Source organism: Corvus moneduloides, chromosome 2 (genome assembly GCF_009650955.1).
Source record: "Corvus moneduloides isolate bCorMon1 chromosome 2, bCorMon1.pri, whole genome shotgun sequence".
NCBI lineage: Eukaryota > Metazoa > Chordata > Aves > Passeriformes > Corvidae > Corvus > Corvus moneduloides.
The window spans coordinates 50,000,198-50,018,511 of record NC_045477.1 but is presented as its reverse complement, the minus strand read 5'-3'; the positions used below and the strand labels follow the sequence as shown (position 1 = coordinate 50,018,511).

Sequence of the window (18,314 nt, the reverse complement as noted above, 5' to 3'; positions counted from 1 at the left end):
CAGCACTATTTGCAACCTCAGAACCTAAAACTCCAGCATTGAGGTTTGGTGGTGCTGTGTCCCTGAGGCGTACCTAGGTCTGGCTCCTGACCAAGCTGGGCATGATGCTGTGTGTAGCTCTGAGAGGGAGGGTGTGATACTACTCCAACTATTTTTGGTTTTTTTTGAAAAACTATAATTTTTTTTGCTTCTTTGATGATCAAGTTAATGGAAATCAGGTTTTCTTTAGAAGAGATAAATATTGTTAAACTTCCTTTACTTTCTCTTATGATAATATGTTTGAAAAAAAAAAAATTAGGTTGATGTAGTGAGTGTAATGCAGGGGGTCATTTGTTCCTTGCTGGGCGGTTGATCCCCTTGGCATCCCTGTTGCTTCTGTGCTTGAACAGGACTCCGCTAGCTTGTTTGGTTGCTAGGGAGGGGCCGGGCGGAGAAGAAGAGAACGTCTCCGTGCATACCTGGTGTCCTGTAGCCAGTCCCACTTCTCTTTCGGGCTTTGATGATTCATTCCCTTTCGGGCCTGCCCCGTAGTTCGCAATACAGGGGGGCAGCACATGGGACTGAACGCTGCCAGCGCTGGCTTGTGTTCTCCTGCCTTTGAGAATTTGGGGAATAATCCTGATTTTAAAAAATTGGAGATGGTATCTTGGGCCAAAGTGCCGGGTCTGCAGCGAGCGCTGTAGCTGAGCGCTTGGGCTGTGCAGCCGCAGATGCCCGTCCTTGCCCGTGTCTGTGCTCCGGCAGCTTTCGATTTCGCGGGGCAAAGTCTCGGCCGCTGGGGCCATGGAGGGACGCGCGCTCCCGCCCGGCCCCGCCCGCGGGGGCCGAGGGACGCGGGGCCGGGGTCGGGGCGGGGGCCGGGGCCGGGGCCGGGCTGCGGAGCGGCTGCCCCGGGCCCCCCATCCCGGGCCGGCTCCGACCCCGCGCCCCGCCGGGGCCGCGGCCGCGGACGAGCGGCTGCTCCAGGCCCTGGGGGGGCTGAGCCTGGGGCCCCCGCGGGGCGGCGGCGGCGGGAGGCTGGTGCTGCTGCGGGGGCTGCCGGGCGCCGGCAAGAGCACCCTGGCCAGGTAAGCGTGTCCCGGCCCCCGGCCCCGGGCAGTGCTTCGGGCGCCCGTGTGCCCGCCCGGCACTCGCTGCAGATCCGCCAAGGCGGCGGGGGCGCCGGGCCGGGGCTGCGCTGGGGGTCGGGGGGAAGCGGGAGCCTTGGCTGATCGCAGCCGCCTGGAACCCCCCGGCTCCAGGCCCGGTGCAGGCTGCGCTGTCCCGGGCACCTGTGGCCGTGTCTGGGTGTCCTGCCCGTGGGACTGTGCGAGCTCCTATTGCAAACGAGCGGTACATACAGGGATGCTTCTGGTTAGATGGACTGATCGCCCCGACCAAGGCAGTACTTGTTCCTTTTCTTAAAGGCGCCAAATTGGTGGGGTTTTTAAATTATTTTTAAAAATTATTTATTTGGCTGGTTTGGTTTTGTTTGGTTGGGTTTTTTTTGTGTTTTGTTTTGGTTGGGTTTTTTTTTTTTTTTTTTGTGGTTAATCATGAATACGGTAAAGCACTTCCTCTCTCTGACTGAAAACTGACAACTCTGACTTCTGTTTCCATAATGTCCTGCACTCCTGCTCAGAGCCTTAGGGGTGTATAAAATGGGCAGAGGAGACCACTCCACTTGCCAACAGCTCAAAGACTAATTGTAAGTAGGTGGAAAAATACAATGGGGAGTGCTGGGAAGCGGCACTGCAGTCGGTGTGACCATGCAGCCGTAGTTTGGTATCACAAAATTTCTCAGTCTGGTGTCACGCAGCTCCCAGTGCCACCCACTCTCCATCAAAAGAGGAACGTTCCTTGTCTTCTTACTCTGCTGGGCTGCGGAGCCCGTGCTGAGATCACGGGCTGCTACAGGAAGGGCTCTGCTGTGAGAGGTGGCAGCAAGAAGCTCTGTGATACACTAGGTTCATCTACAGTTGCCTCTTCTCAGTACAATACTTCCCTGTCCCACCGGGCCTTCTGCCTCACTGCCCTTTGGCAAACAAAGTTCGTTTTTGAATTGCCAAATGCTGTGTTTTGCTCACACCCAAAATACACATCTCTGTCTTAAGAAGCCATGCAAGTGTGGGCCTGCTCCTTCAGGGGGATTTGGGTCTTCCTGTAGCACAGTAAGAACATAAAGGTGTGGGGGCATATTCTCAGGCAGTGCAAGTTACTGACTCACCTGTCCTTTTTAGGTCAAAACACAAGGGTAATTTCAAAACACAAGGTTAATTATTAATGACATATTTACAAAATCAGTTGTAAGTATTGTTGTAGTAGTCCCCTGTGAGATGAATGTTTGAGTATCTTACTCTGTTTCCAGCCCCTGTTAATCGAATCATTGTGTTTAGCTGTTCAGCAACACACAGATCAAAAGGCAGCATTTCATACCTTTCCTTAACCCTGTCCAGATTGTGGAAGAACTGTACCAAGAGAATTCTTTTGCTGTTCTCACACTGCTTACCTTTTGGTGTTGGTAAATGCAGTGTGCTGTGCCGGGCAAAGTTTGCAAAAAATGACTGTAAGAAATCTCAGTGCAAGATCCTATTGGAGGAGGAAGATGATTGTTTATTTGCAAAAACACTCTGTAAACTCATTTTGTAATTTATTGTCTCAGATTCTATTCACTCACAATATCACAGCTAAATACTTGCGAGCATCAAGATGCATGTGTGCAGGTGATCTGCCTGAAATCAGAGCAGACAAGGACTGTCACCTGTCCCACCCTTGCTTTCTCAGCTGGGTTGCTCTCAGTTGGTGGTGACAGGGTGGGTTTTGGTCAGGTCTGCTGTGCCATCTCCAGCCAGCAGCTTCTATGCTGCCATCTTTTTGCCTGTGAATTCTGCTTACTTGGTGCTCTATGAGTCTTAGGTGGGTTTTTTTCCTCCCATTATATTCATTTTCCCATTTTGGGTGTCTTTTCATCCTCTGCCCCTCTCGGAACCAGGGAAAGGCGGCAGGTGTGGAGAGGCTGGTGTGACCTGCTGGTTTACCAGTGGGAAGTCACCAGTGCTGGGCCTCAGCTGAGTGCTGGCCTTGTGGGGGTATAAACAGCACCTCTCAGTTTTATTGCTGTTAATGATCTTGGCTGTCAGTAGGTACCATTGCTTTAGCCTTTGCTCTGTTCTTCTGGTGCTTTCACACACACCTGCATTCATTCATTCTGCGTTATCAGCCAATATTTCTGTATTTCTGTCACAACCTCTACACCTTTACAGGGCTCATAAGTCACAAACCATGAATGTTATCACTGGTGATACTGCAACCCAGTGATAACTCCAGCCAAAAGGCCCCTTTTCCATTTGTCACACAACCCTAGGAACAACCTTGGATCCATGGCTTGTTTCCCTGACCTTTCAGTGTCACCCAGCAGAGTTTGGATACAGCTTTGTAAGCCTTAGTTATGGCATTTTCATTAAGATTATTTCCTCATCCTGGTTGCTCCCAGCAGTCTGACATTGGCATGGATCAGTTCAGGTCTGGTTTTTGGTTTCTGGTAAAGACAGTGAAGGAGCCACCTGTGATATATTGAGCAGTCAAGCCAGGATGAGGAGTTGGTCTGCTCACCACCAAGCTGCAAACCTTGCCAATGGCTTCACTGTTAAGGATGTGCTTCCCTGAACCACGTGGCCCCAGCCACCTCCCTTGAACCAAATATACCGAATGTCACTGAAGTGTGAAGGAGGGGGGGAGCTGGGAGTTACATCTCCAATAGCCTCCGTATGGACATGCTCCTCCTGAACACATTGTTCTTGTCTTCACAGTGCAGGTTTTGTGATCACGCTGAGGAAACTGCTAAGAAAAAGGTTATCTGAGGTGTAGTAGCAGATATACTTCCAAAAACGCCTGCAAAATTAAAAGTGAGCCATGTACAAGCTCATACCTGCTTCCCCAGCAAACTCTGCATTGCACAGTAGCTGCATTTCCAGCTCTTCTACAACATGTTGTTGTGCTGCACAGCTCAGCTTACACCTAACCCTTTATATAACAGTTTAACTCAAGTAATATAGGCTGGGCATGGTCAAACTTGTAACTTTTCAGCCACAGCTGTTGATTTATTGCTCGAAATGAGCTCCTTCTTGTACTCCCTTGTAAAGCACAGAGCGAATAATCTTTCGGAGCAGGAGGGGAAAATTGCACTGGCACTGAGGCATCGCTGCTTGGCACAATCTGTGTCTTCTCCAGTTCTCTCTGCTGCTGTTGCCCGGTTCATCCCAGCACCTCCAGTCCTGGGCCAGCTGTTACCCGCCTTACCAGCACCAGGTCCCACTGCAGAACTGCAGCTCTGACGGGTTCATGGACTTCAGCTCTGCAGCTGTTGCCTCCCGGCAGCGTTGCACTGTAAACATTTACCTTTGCATGAAACCACTTCAGGTGAGTATCCTGAGTGTGCTGATCAAACACGACACGGGTCTGGTGCTTTACAAAACAGAGCCGTGGCTGGACCCCCTGCGGCTGAGACACAAAGGCACGGCTGTGCTCTGCCCGGCCAGGCAAAGTCCTCGGGGCACCAGGAGTTGTTCAAGCACAATAGACAGTGGATCGTGCTGGGCATGTGCTCCAGATCTCACAGTCCTGCTTTCCTACTGAAACAAAAGGCTTTTGGACACCTTTTAAATGCCACAGAACACTTAATGTTCTCCGGGAGGAGTGGCCGGAGCAAGTGGTTGCACGTGATGCCAGTATATACCTGTTCTGGTCTCTGATATACCATTCTGTGGCCTTCTGAGCACTGGAAATGTTTCTTCCAATCTGCTATCAAAAGTTAATTTATTTTCAAGTTTTCTGATGGAAAAGCATGACAACCTATGGATACAAAATGTGTTAGGATCTATCCTTTGCTTAAGAAAGGTTTGCTGCTGTTTCAGAAACTACAAAGAATAAGAAAGTAAGAAGAGAATGGAGAGTGTTCCCTCTGCCTACAATAAATCTCCTCAAACCCTTTTCTCTTCACCTCTACAAGGTGAAGGAGGTACTGTATCCACTGCAAGATGGAGAGGTGTAGCACTGTGCAATTACACGTCCAAAGCAAATTAATACTGAACCTTTGACAGATGCTGCCTGTCACAATGCAGTGCTTCCAGTTCAATGACTCTTTAGAAAATGCAAACATAGCTCCTATGTGTCCTTTGATCTTGCAAAGAGATTGCATTTTTCTTTTCCTCCTTAGCAAGCTTTACACTTACTGATCTAACAGCAGTGGGTAATTTTCTTTTTACGGGGCTGTTCAAGATTTATTCATAAATAACAGTGATTAAGAGCCTGATGTGATTATGCAGGACCTTTCTTCTAAACCCACCTGAGGTCCTGTGAAGATTGCGGAAGGCTCATTTTGTAAAGTACACACTAAAGGGTTCTTGGTGCCCTTTGGAATGATAAGGGACAGAAAAAAACAGGAAATTTTGTCAGCTTTGTGGACAAATAGGGAAGAAATTACAGAAAACAGCTGTAAACTTTGGTGACAGTTTGTTTGGAAAGGTAAAAGTTAAAACCAGGAAAATAAGCTGGAGGTAAAACATCTTTTTCCCTCTTCATGTTTTCTTATGTTGCTGTCAGCAGGAGCTCATTTGGTATGAATATAGCAAATGTGACAGTAATTCATAGCTCTCAGCACATTTTGTCCCATATTTTTCCTCCTTTGAAACACAAGTCTTACCTACTTTAAGTATTGATATGAGGACAGTAGACTGAGACTTAAGGGTTATGCTTAAGGGTTATACCACAGCTCTCAAGCGAGTGTACATACATGTGTTGAAAATTCAGTAAGGTATGTGCTAAGAAAATGGATTTTAAAATTTGCACTGGGTGAGAAAATTTTTAAAAGAAATACTGAGAAAAAAAATAGTCTTGAGATCTTTCAGTAATGTGTACAATTTTATGTGCCTATTAGTAGCTAAAGGGGCAACAGATATTTTAGCAGTCAATTTTTTAGAGAAGAAATTGCAATGGGTAAAGTCATGGGAAAGGTGAGGTGCTGAATCATAGTGAGACTGAATATATCAGGTTAGCAGCACAGCAGTAACCAGATAAGCATTAGGTGTTGCCATGCTTTTCATGATAAGAATTTTTTGCCTGAGACCAAAATTAAAGCAACAAAATTTTACTGTTTGCTAACAGCTTGAAACATGACTTTTCTTAAATTCATTTGCCCAGTAGTAATTTTGTGAATAAAACATCCCTTTGGGGCTAGAAGACAAGGACAGGTAGGTGCTGAATGATGCACGACAGGGGTACAGCCCAGTCCTGGCTCAACCAGCAGCGAGTCGCTGCTCGCTGGGGGGAGTCCTACCACAAAATAATATTAATTAATCAGCAGATGGTCGAAGTTACAGTGGAGACAGAGCAAAGTCCACAGCTGACCTTTATTCAGCTAAATGCATCTGCAGTCCTAGTGAAGAGCTGCTGCTTGCAGGCAGATTAGGGTACAACTGGTAAGTAAATGGTTGGGACAGAGCTGGATGACAGCATCAAGGTTTTTCTGTCTGTGTGCTTGTTGTTCTGCTGATAACCTGGAGGCACCTTTTCCCTTGCTGTTGCCCACGTAGATAAGACACTGAGAAGTGGTTGTTTTGCAGCTTGTGGGGATGGAAGAGAAACGATTTTTTAGGGAAGCTGAAATGAGTCACAGGGGCTGGAGATCATGTGTGGTGTGAGCTCGCAGGGCAGCAGCATTCATGTCTGAGAGACACAGGGTTTCTTGATTGACCTTTCTTTCTTTTCCCAAGACATTTTGGGCCTTAGGGAGACAGAAAGAATTGAGATGATGCCATGGGCTCTCCCTGACTTCTTGCAGAGACTTCCTCCTCCCCCAACTCTTCTCTGAGAAAAAAATGGATAATTCTGTCTATGGACACAAAAAATTCTGGATTATACACAAATGGGAACACAATCGTACATTAAGATTTTTTTTTTTTTTGGTGGTGTCTAAGGACTGGCAGAGAAATGCTTCATATTTAAACCTCCACACAAGTCAGCACTTCCTTCTACCTCCAAGATCCAGTGGCTGCCTGGGAGGCAGCTGGTCAGTATCCAGCAGGACACGCATCTGCTCTCCATGGCATCCCCAGCCTGCAGGAGCACTGCTGGGGACACACATCCCCCAGTGTGAAGGGAAGTGGGATTGCCCAGTGCCACTCACCACAGCAGCCTGTTTTATGGATCTGCAAATTTGTTTATAAAATATTTTTTATAAACTCAGATTTGTTTATAAAATTTGTTTAAAAGCTGAAGATATAAAAATTACTCAAGTCTACAAGATGAGTATTAAGTGAAACAGGGACAAGTGATAAGAACCATAAAATTGCATAAAATAACAAAAGGTATTGACTTATCACTCAGATACTTGTTTGCAAATTAAAATTTTAAAAAAGTGCTATCTGATTTATAGCCAAAAAAGCCCCTCAAACCAAACCAGTGGTTCTCTGGACCATCTTTACTAAATGACAAGTCCTTCCTCCTGGCTATCTTCAGAATTTTCTATAGCAAAATTCCCATCATCAAATTGTCTTCTGACACCAACTTCCATGCCTGGATAAGCAGGGTTGGGTTGCTGGTGGCTTTTTTTTTTTTTTTTTTTTTTTGTCTTTACAATCCTACTTTCTCAGATAACTCAGAAGGAAAGGTGAATATATTAATAAGATTAAAGACTCAGATGTTGGTAGTCATGAGTAGTGTAGATGTCTCTGCTGACTTAAAGAAATCAGGGCCATGCCTTCAATCTCCATTCCTTTCCTCCTACGTGTCCATCTACTGATTGCAGTACTTTCAGATCCTTTAAACTGGGATTTTTCAAATGAAGCACTGTGTGTATTTGCAGAGCACTCACATGACTCATGATTTAATGGTCTCTATTAAAGGGTGTTACCATGTCCTAATCCTTCTTTCACCTTTTTATTTTTTCTGCAGACAGCTGAAACGTGACCACCCCAGTGCTGTAGTCCTTAGTACTGATGACTTCTTTGTGGAAAATGGTGTCTACATCTTTGAGCCTGACTTCCTAGAGGATGCACACAAGTGGAACCAGAAAAGAGGTGACTGAACTCGATCCAGGGACTGTGCAGAATAGTTTTGCATTTCAGGCTGTCTTTAAACTTAGCCCGCAGAACAAAATGTCTCAAGGTGGTGCCATGTGCTGCAGTTCATGGGGTGTTGGCTAAAAAAAATACATTTACCACTTCTGATTTGATTTCTTCTGACTTATAAAAGGGAAATTTGTAAATGAAAAAAATCTGGAGGTTGATTGATGTTGTTTTAGAGAGGAAGCACTGCTGAATCTTGATACCCTACAGACACCAACCCAGCAGCTGCTCCCTGCAGTGTAGGCACCACAGCCTTTGCCTGTAACATCTGAGGTGTCTGTCCTGACCTGGAAGGGGGTGGCAAGGTAATGATAGACAGGAGGAAAACTTGCAAGCTGAGTTTTAAGTTTGAGAATTAAACAACCCAGGTCTCTACTCAATGTACCACGCTTTTGCGGCTGTGCTCTGAAGGAATTTGTAGCGATGGTGAGCATACTTTAAGATCATGTAACAGGGATCTCCTGCAAATAACAGTAATTTTTCACTGTTGTATGTTTTATAAGAGCTTCAGATCAGCCAGAGGCTGCACCATCTTTTCCAGGAAAGCTGCTGGGCACTGATCCTGGTTCCCATTTGGGTGGTAGCTGGAAACCCAAGTCTGGGGGGGAACGAAGCATGCGAGCAGTGGGCAAAGGACACTTTGGGGCTAGTAAGGCATGGCTCAGACTGTTATTTAATATATTTAATTATTTAATATATTTTAGCTTTATTTAATGTGTTACATTGCAGCACGCAAAGCAATGAAGAATGGGAAAAGCCCGGTTATCATTGATAATACCAACATCCATGCTTGGGAAATGAAGCCGTACGTGATGATGGTAGGGAAAGCTCCGGTTAATTGCTTCTATACGCTCAGCTCTGACATTTACAAGGTGATCTGACTGAAAAGCTTCTTTACATGGCTAAAAATATTTACTTCCGTTTTTCCATAGTTCTCTAATTATAGTTAAGGATGTTTATTGCAATGAAGTAGAGGCAGAAGTGCCAGTGTAGTTGTATAGCTGGTCAGCTTTGTAACTCAGTGAAGGCAAAACAACTTGAAAAGATTAACAGCCTTTGAACCTGCCCTGCTAGTTCTTGGTGATGAGGACATCATCCCCTTCCCCAGCAGTGACATGAATTGGACAGTTCCCAGACTATTTGTTGACAAATATATCAAGATATGACTTATAATTGTGTTTCATGGACTTGTGAAAAATAGACCATCCAGAGTCTTTGAAGACGCATTGGTGTCTCTGTCAGGAATTCTGGCAGAGAGGGCAACCATTGTAGTGCAGTTTCATAATGTTACTTTTGTATCCTTCAGGCACGTGAAAATAGATATGAAGTTACATTCCAAGAACCAGATACACCCTGGAAGTTCAATGTTCAAGAACTGACAAGGTATATCGTTTTCTCTTTACTACAGCAGATAGCTTCTCATTTTGTTGATGCGCTCTGAGAAGGTCAGCCTTCTTCCTCTTCATGTACCCTAAAATGTAGCCTGGTAAATGACAACAGAAGGATTGTTGTGGAAAACTTCCATTACTGAGTACCTGGTCTGTAGTGAAGTCAGCTCCAAAAGAACCTGAAGTGAGACAGACAGTAGAAAAAGCAACAAGCCCTGAAGCATGTTTTTGTGCTGCGAGCTTGATGGGGCAGGAGCCCAGATTTTCATTCTGTATTTTGAGCAGCAGTCTCTTTTGTTTGGGCACAAACCGAATCTAAGCACTACAGACAACATTCAGACTTCTGTTCTTAAGAATCTAACCATAACAAACACTGTCCTACTGCAGGGATGGTATATCAAGTGTGGTTAAGAAATGAGGTTCTAAAGGATCTTGGTAAAGATCTTAATGCTTGCATACAAAAGGGGTACAAAGAATGGATCAACTCTGCATGGTGTGGTACAATACAGAGGCAGCCAAATGTGGCTCTAAGAATGTTAGGTTGACCAGTGACTGCGGAGTGAAAAAATTCATTGCAGGCTGACCTCCTCAGTAGCACCAGCCACTGGTAGGGCAGCACTGCAGGGGCACAATCTGATCATTCATTGTAGGCAGAGTTATTCAGTAACTTGCAATTTGTTTTATTGTATGTTTGAAACAAATAGACTTTTCACAGCAGCATTGTAAAGCTGTTTCACATAGACTGGAGCAGGTCTGTGGCAAATGGTTCAGGGAGAGCTGCAGGTTTGTGTCCAGAATGCTTTCACACGGTGTGGGCTGCTGCAGGACCTTGTGCCCACCTCACAAGTTGGATGTTGCAGCTGGCAGCCTGCAGTGTAACCCTCACTCCAATTCCACCATGGAAAAAACACTTTGAGCAGTGCACAATTGGCACAACAGGTTTTGAAGATATGGATGCAGGACAAACTTAAGAGTCTAGGGCAAAAGCTGCGCCTTAATAGCAGTAAATGGCAAACCCAAAGATACTCAAGGTTTGCAAACTCACAAACAGAAATTCCTGGTGGTCTTTGGAAAGGCAATTGCCACTATGTTGTGAAGGGATCGTGGCTGTTGCTATTCTGTCCAGAAAGCTCCACATGTTTGAGCATTGTGTTCCCCTCCCTCTCAAACTTGTCATCCCTGGAGCCTGAGCCACATCACGTGTGATGTTTCCCTACTTGCACTCAAAGCCACAGCGGTTTTTGACCTCTATCCTTGCTGTTCTGTGTCTGGGCTGGCTGCAGCCCTTGGCTGCATTTCTCCAGCTGTACAAAAGCTCACCCTGAGGCCAACAAACTGTTAATGCTAAAACACAGCAATATTCATATAAAATACCACACAGGTCTCCTACACAACTCTTTCATTTTGGACATTTGTCTACTTCCTATGTCCTGGCTGCCTCCCAAAAATAATGGTGTTACATTTTTCAGCAGTCACAATAATATTCCTAAGAAGTAGGTGGAAGTGAACAATAACTTGAAAAAAAAGGCCAGAAAGAGATCAGTGGAGACCTGAACCATTATGCTGAACCTATCAGGAACCTTAGCAAACTGAAGATAACCTCTCACAGACAGGCAGCTAAATACTTTTATTTTCTGTTACTGTTGACTCTACAGAAGAAATATTCATCATGTCCCTCGGGAAAAGATACAACGGATGAAAGAACAATACGAGCACAATGTTACCTTCCACAGTGTTCTGCGGTCTGAAAAACCAAGCAGATGAGGGAAGCTACAGTGGAACAAGTGCAGCTTATGGCACAGGCCCCCATTCCACCCAGCTTTCCACCTTCCCAAGGAGGAGGCCTGGCATGGCACGTACGAACAACGTGACATTTAACTAAAGATGTGCATTCCTTGGTGTTTTAATTATCAGGGTCTAAGAGTCTCTAGTTTTACATTTTTTCCTAAACTGTTTTCTATTCTTGTGTTTTTCTACTACATTTCTAAATTACTTTTATTTCTTACAAATCCTTAAATGGCATTGGACTCCGATCTCACAGCTTTACGTGACCAATGTAAGAGCACTGTTCCCAGTTCAAACTATACTCCCTCTCATCCCTCTTCCTCCACGAAAATCCATCCAGGAATATGTTGAAGTGCACTGGCTCTACCACACGCCACGTTTTGGATATTTTTTTCTGCATCAGAGCCTGACACTAACAATAAACAATCCTAACTTATTTCTTTCTTAAAGGCCATTGTGGCAAAGTCTTTCTCCACATAATTGGCATTTCTTGCCACTTTAATGCTTTATATCCGGCTGTATAAACTTTTTATACCTACTATCTTGCCTACAGCATTATTGTAACTTTCAGAGGCAAAGTAAATGACGGCAAAAGTAGCTCAACAGATTTAGCAAGATTTGATGCTGTTCCCTATCTCCACTGACTGGATTCATGCTGCTCTTACCTCACAGAGAAACAGCTTCTCCAGCCTGGAAGCAAACCACTTCAACACAGCAAACGGAGCTCTTCATCTTGCCAAGACATATGAGTTCACTGATCCTGAGATTGAGAGGCTCCTAAAATGAAACATTAGTGTTAGGCTTGTGCGCGTTAACTCCTAAAGTGGGAACAGGGCTACAGGAGCAGCTCTGAACAGCTGAAGCAGACTCACAGACCAAAGAGCTACTTAATAATGACTCTGTGGGGCATTTCACTGTGAATCAAACAATTGTAGCTGTTCTCTAAACCTCTTTTAGTGCTATATGGAAAATCTGAGCAGGAAAGTACAAGAACCATGCCAGATTTGCAGAGCAACATTTCAGAATTAAAGTGTTCTGTTTGGTGAAAAGAAGAGAACTCTTTATTTTGCCCTGTGCCACTTTGGGCAGCCAAACAACTATGCTAATGTTGCAGAGGGTAACAAAACTGATGGCTTTAGACTGAAACAAAGATCCTGCTGTAATATAAGAACGTACCAGAATCAAAGCAATGGCTTACAAAATGTCGTCATCAAACCCTCAGCCACACTGATGCTGTTGTACAAATACATCTTTGTGAGAAGTGCCTACATACTAAACTTCAAACTATTTTGCAAATGAAATGTTATTTCATGAATCTGTTTTTGTAATAGAACTTTATTAAATACAATCAAGTTTTAATGTACAAAGTGTAAAAATAATTTGAATTTGAAATATATACAATAGTGTACATGTGCATTAGCAGCATTTTTGGGATTTTGGTCTTTGTAGCCTTCTGTGAGCTGGTAACGAGTCCTCAGGTTCCTTTGGGTTCTTCTGAAGAGCCTCAGCTACTTCAGAACTGCTTTTGATGAGTTATTTGCTTCTCCAGTAGACCTGGAACTATTTCTAGATGAAAGATCATCAGATAAAGTAGTAGCTGTTGCATTGCTGTTTTCATTTACATAATCCATCTTCTTTTCTTCTGGTAAATTATTCATGAGTGCTTGTGTATTAATCATTGCCAGTTCTTCATCAGCAACCAAGTCATTCTCAGGAAGATGGAGAGTTTCTCTCAATTTTCTGCAGGGGGTGACATGGCCAATATTCTGATCTGTCTCTTTTGATGACTTGCTGTGCTGTAAACCCAAACTTCGTGGAGGCTGAAATGCTCTTTTAACAGATGGAGAAATTACTGAACATATTGGTGTCAGTGGTGGAGGGGCAGGTATGCAACTGAGGAAGTCCATAGCTTTTCTCTTTTTGCTGGTTTTGAGATGGTCTTCATTAACTGTAGCAGATGAAGGTGTTTTTGCTGACCCTGGTGTGACAAGTTTCATATTTGGTGTGCTAGTTGACAAAGGGCTTGGATGCTTCATTTCAATTCTAGAAGAGATCTGGGTAAAAAGAGAAGTTTTATGTTGAATACAATGTTCTCTTTCATGAACTTCCTCAACTTTCCCTCCAAAAAATGGGGGAAACCCCCCCACCCCCGATATAGAAACACGACATCATTATTCATGTCCCATTTAAGTTTAGTTTGGTATCTCCTGATGGTGATTAATATTATTCCTTCAAGTGCTGATTATTGATAAATCAGTTTACCTGTACATTAAGACAGAACTTTCACATTTTGTTTCTAAGAGCTAAGCAAAATGTATGGGAATTTTTCTGTGCCAGATGGTAAGAAATCAAAGCACTCCTAAGTCTTCTACTGCCTTGGCTATGTCCTCCATGTGTGGTTGGTTAAACAAGTAAAAAGGAGAAAAAAAATTTGAAGAAAAGCCAGGATAGAACATAGACCAAAAAATTCAAAGGTAACACTACACACAAGAGAGATGCTGCATAGCAAATCTTTCAAACACAGGCTTGAGAATACATTTAATGTCTCATTTAAGATGATTAATAAACCATAAAAATATAAACTAGTTAGTTTATAAAACACATAAACTAAACCTCCAGAATGAAATATTAGCCCTCCCTCTGAAATGGAAAAGGAGGCCTTATACGCTCAAACATACTCCCCAGGAACTGATACTACACCAGGGTGTTTCCACCTCCCCTGCAACTCATGGCAGGAAAAATTTTTGTTCTGGCTGTGCTCCGTATTCCACATCAGAAGCAACTCACCACCAGCAGCTTTCATGGAAAATTTGAGTACTATTTAAATCAATTTTTGTCAAGACTGCTAAAATATATTTACTGGGTGATACCTCTTCCCTTTTAAATCCTGGAAATAGTAAACAATATCTAGGAAAAGACCAGGAAGTAAATCCTCTCAACAAAGGTGGGAACTGCAGAATGCCTTGAAATAAAAATGTACAGATCAAGGTTTTTCCTTCTGTGACATTCACATTAGATAATCTTCACAGTGGGACCAAGGAAGCAGTAAATCATCTATAGGATGATTCATTTAACTCACACCAAATTCAAAATACTTAAAGTACGTTGGTGGAAACACAGCCCACAAGGGGAAAGTTTCATGAACTGTTTGGAGGAAGGATAATCCTAAACCCACACACAGAGAGAAAGCTTCTAATCAGCTTGCATTGCCCCGAATAGAATGGATGGAGTGGACTGAGAAGTGAGACCATTCACCACAGCTATCAGTACAAAACTTGTGTATGTCCTTGCTGCATGGACTGCCAGTACAAACACAGCATTAATCACCAGAAGCTTACCAGACTTTTATCCTCTGCATAGCTGCAGGAAGGAGAAGGGCTTTCCAAGACACATCTTTTAGTTAAACTGGGTGTAAGCAGGAGATTCCTTCGTAGCAAATTCATCAATTTACTTTCTGCATCAGAGCAAAAGGAGGCCACGTTCTGTAAAGGAGAACAAAGTCTGCAATGCAGAGTAGTTGGCTTTCAAACTGTGTAAGGACTATACGCACTACATTTAAGACTTTCTTTTCCCATCATTATCCCACTGGAATTTTATTTTATATCAGAATATAAAATACAACAACACAGAAGATTGCTGCATTTCCCATCCACGGCAGATTCCCTATTGACAGGTAGCAGATCTTTTGCTAGCCAGAGATCCTGTGGCACATCCTAAAGATGGTGCTGGACGAGTGGAAGAAAAAAAAAATCAAGACACTCGATCTTCCAGGAAAATTGCATTAACATCTTACTCCATCTTCCAGAAAATCCCCTCAGATTCAGCATTATGTGCATTACTTGTTTTCAAGATTTGTCAATGCTAAGAGACTTTGTGGTGAAGGATGTAACACAGCAGTAACTAGAACTAATCATTGAACTGCACTTCTACAGGTTTACCTCTATCATACTTCTTAGTTCATTAATTTTCTCTTGAAGATAGCATTCCTTTGGACTGGCTGAGAATACAGAAAGATCTCCAGCCAACAGCACGGGAATTTCTGATCTGAATTCAGACTGCCACTGAAGGTTGCTTGCAGAAATGAGCGAGCAGCGGACAACTATATCTTCAATAGCCAAGTGTCTGAGATCTGTCCAGATCTTTACTGCCACTAAATTACAGTTTTCATCAGATAAATACACCACAGTAGTAAAACCTAAAGGCAGAAAAAAAGTCTGAATTAAACCTTTACATCTCTTTAAGTAAATGTACTGTGATTTGGATCTATAAAAAAAAAAAAGTCACACACATCTTCAAAGCGCTACATGGCGGCCCATCTGCATGGTAACACGTGTCTCATGCTTCTTCCATATTCTACACCAGCTCCCTACTGATTACAGAAAACAACTCCACGTCTGTGTCCTTAAAAACAATACTCCTATGGAGCTTTTCCTTTTCATCCAGAAGATTATCCACCTCTCCCTGTTCATGAGCTCCAGTGCCTGCATTCTACTCATTTCATGACACTGTACACGAAAGAGGGAGCTCATGTACATGCAGATGCTGAACAGAGATGTGAGAACATATGCCCACCATTTATGGAAAAAATATAAATATAAAAATATTTAAATATAAGCTGCTTTTAAGCTTAGATTCTGCCTTACTGACCTTCTGAGCTAGTAACCAGGGACAGTTTTTCTTCAGAAAAACAGATTTATCTGCCAGTATGTCACTGTGATAGGCTGTATTAGAAGAATTTCACAGGGCTGAGATGCAGGTACAACACCAAGGTAACTTTGACTTCTGAAATAAAGAATTCAGTGGTTTTTCCATGGGAGGACATGAATGTGGTCCCCAACATACCTGTTCTGCTAACAGAAACTACAACTCCGACTAAATCCACTTCAGCACATGGTGGCTGAAAAGAAGGATCCAACAAACTGGTGAATTCTAGAGCCTTTCTTGGAAAGAAAATCTGTACCAGCATCTCCTGTGATACCTGAAGAAACAAAAAACTTCAGTATTTAGCACACATATAGGTGTGATGCATTTTAAAGATGCACCTTTATGCACTTAAAGCACTTACTGATAGCTGCAGATACTGGGTTTTCTTCGTGGCTGTTAACTGGATGTTGGTGGAGTCTGCCCTTCCCCTGGACTGTGACGCTGCCAGCTGGAAGATCCTGTAGCGAGCGCCTTCCTTCAGCAAGGAGCACACATCAGGCAGCGGGCGCCAGATACTCAGTACTGCTCCTGACAACAGCACAGTAAGGTAACTTACCTGCTCAGTAATAATTTGAAGGCTTTTAAACAAAATAAATCTACAACACTCCATCCCCCCCCCCCCACCCAAAAGCCCTAAACCAAAAATCAATTAAAACTGGAAATACTAACATGCAAGCTAAAATACTTCTGGGGAACTCTTCAAATCTACCTATGCTGGCCAGTTACCACATTTAGTTAAAAGTTATTTTTAATTTTTCAAGGACTAACCTTTATATTTTTCTTGCTTTCTGTAGTCTACCACATATAATTTCCATACTGCAGACACATCCCTTTTGTAACAACCATTTTCTTCCTGTTCTGCTGACTCTAAAGCCTTCTTGAATTGTTCCTGCATCTGAGTTTGTTTTTTGTCTTTCATCAGCTGCCTGTAAGCCTGCAAGGCTTTTAATTGGTCATCACTAAGATATCCCTGCAACCAAGAGAAAATGAACTCAGTATCTTTTTATTTAATCAAAAAAACATGGTCGAGATTTTCAGACAGCCTCTTTCTTGAATGGTCGTCTGTTACAAGCAATTTATTTCCAGCTGATACACTACTAGGACTTGAAATGAGGTATGATAAAACAACAGGAGGCATCAGTCTTACCTGGTACTCACCTGGTGCTCTCTGGTCTGTGCAGAGCATTACATTACACACTGTTCTTAAGTGACAATTAGTGAGAAGCCTGCTTGAGAGTGCAGAACTAAGGTGACTATTTAATACAACAGGCAGGCTTGCCTGTTTCATATGAAGACATATTAGGAAAAAATTCTGTAAGAATAAAGGAAGAGTTGCAGTTCTCCTCAGGCTGCTGTCTCTGAGCTGACACAATGATTTACACTAAAATGCATCAAAACCATCACTTTTCTGACCAAGCCTTCAAGACCCAGATGCCTGTGCATGCAGCACCAGAGACATGGATACCATTTTATCAAATAAAGGCACATATTACATGGCTTTATGACAGTCAAGGATCCTCACTTACAAAAGGCAAGGCGTGTATTTAATTTTTAACAACTGGCAGGGACTAATCATCTGGACATTTATTAATAAAGACATAAACATTTAAAAGTTGTGATTTAACTGGAACAGGAAATGAAGAGAACAATTACAATATAATTATTTGAACACTTCAGTGAACAGCATGGAAGAGTAAGTGTATGAAACCCTAGACTTACGAGATGCATTAAGTTTTCATATACCCAAGACAAAGCAAAGTAATAAAATTCCAAGTAACATTAACTTTTAATTGTGCTATAAACTGTATTTTTATGACAAGAGAAAATTGCCATCCAAGATAGATCATATTAATCAATTTCAACAAGCCTTCATTACATTTTTTTCAAAATTTTTAATGTTAATTTATTTAGCAATAAGCATGCTGTAGAAAATATCAAAAACCAGCAAAAACAAGGAGTAATTTAATGGTCGCTTTAGCAGGAGGTACTAAATTTTAAATTATTCCACAAGCTTTTCAAAATTAGCCCAGTAGGATCTACAGGTACCTCCATATAACCAGGATCAGATGCATTCTGAATTGCTTCATAAAGTTCTGCACCATCTTGCAAATTACGGATTTGCTGTCTTGTGACTGTCCGTGATCTTGGTGTTCTTCTACTGGTTCTCTCTGTTGAGAAAAAGCCATTATGTGGAGTACAACCAACACACTTTAAAGTGAAGGAAGAAATAATTATATAAGCAGCACAGTAGTACTTAGGCCTTGCCAGAATAAAAATACAAAACTGATGTATATGTGTATGTGTGTATATATATCTCAGGAAAATACAAGCAGAA

At 42.9% G+C, this 18,314-nt stretch overlaps 2 protein-coding genes across 5 annotated transcripts in view; one reads left to right on the top strand and one right to left on the bottom strand.

Moving 5' to 3' along the window:
• Positions 1 to 783: 783 nt before the first annotated feature.
• Positions 784 to 18,266, top strand: N4BP2L1 (NEDD4 binding protein 2 like 1). Its single transcript, XM_032099898.1, is given in 7 exon segments — positions 784 to 1,067; positions 7,930 to 8,054; positions 8,832 to 8,920; positions 9,409 to 9,485; positions 11,146 to 11,247; positions 11,249 to 16,526; positions 16,902 to 18,266. Coding segments are annotated over 6 exon segments (801 nt in total). The 3' UTR covers positions 11,373 to 16,526; positions 16,902 to 18,266.
• The window catches only part of BRCA2 (BRCA2 DNA repair associated), a 35,831-nt gene continuing 30,107 nt past the window's right edge, over positions 12,591 to 18,314 (bottom strand). For all 4 annotated transcript variants that reach the window (XM_032099539.1, XM_032099540.1, XM_032099541.1 and 1 more), the window contains 7 exons: positions 18,026 to 18,147; positions 16,748 to 16,949; positions 16,341 to 16,507; positions 16,118 to 16,253; positions 15,214 to 15,470; positions 14,614 to 14,757; positions 12,591 to 13,329 (listed from right to left, as the gene is read on the bottom strand). In XM_032099539.1, coding sequence (XP_031955430.1) covers positions 12,784 to 13,329; positions 14,614 to 14,757; positions 15,214 to 15,470; positions 16,118 to 16,253; positions 16,341 to 16,507; positions 16,748 to 16,949; positions 18,026 to 18,147 — 1,574 coding nt within the window. In that variant the 3' untranslated portion in view covers positions 12,591 to 12,783. The remainder of the gene's footprint in view (positions 13,330 to 14,613; positions 14,758 to 15,213; positions 15,471 to 16,117; positions 16,254 to 16,340; positions 16,508 to 16,747; positions 16,950 to 18,025; positions 18,148 to 18,314) is intronic.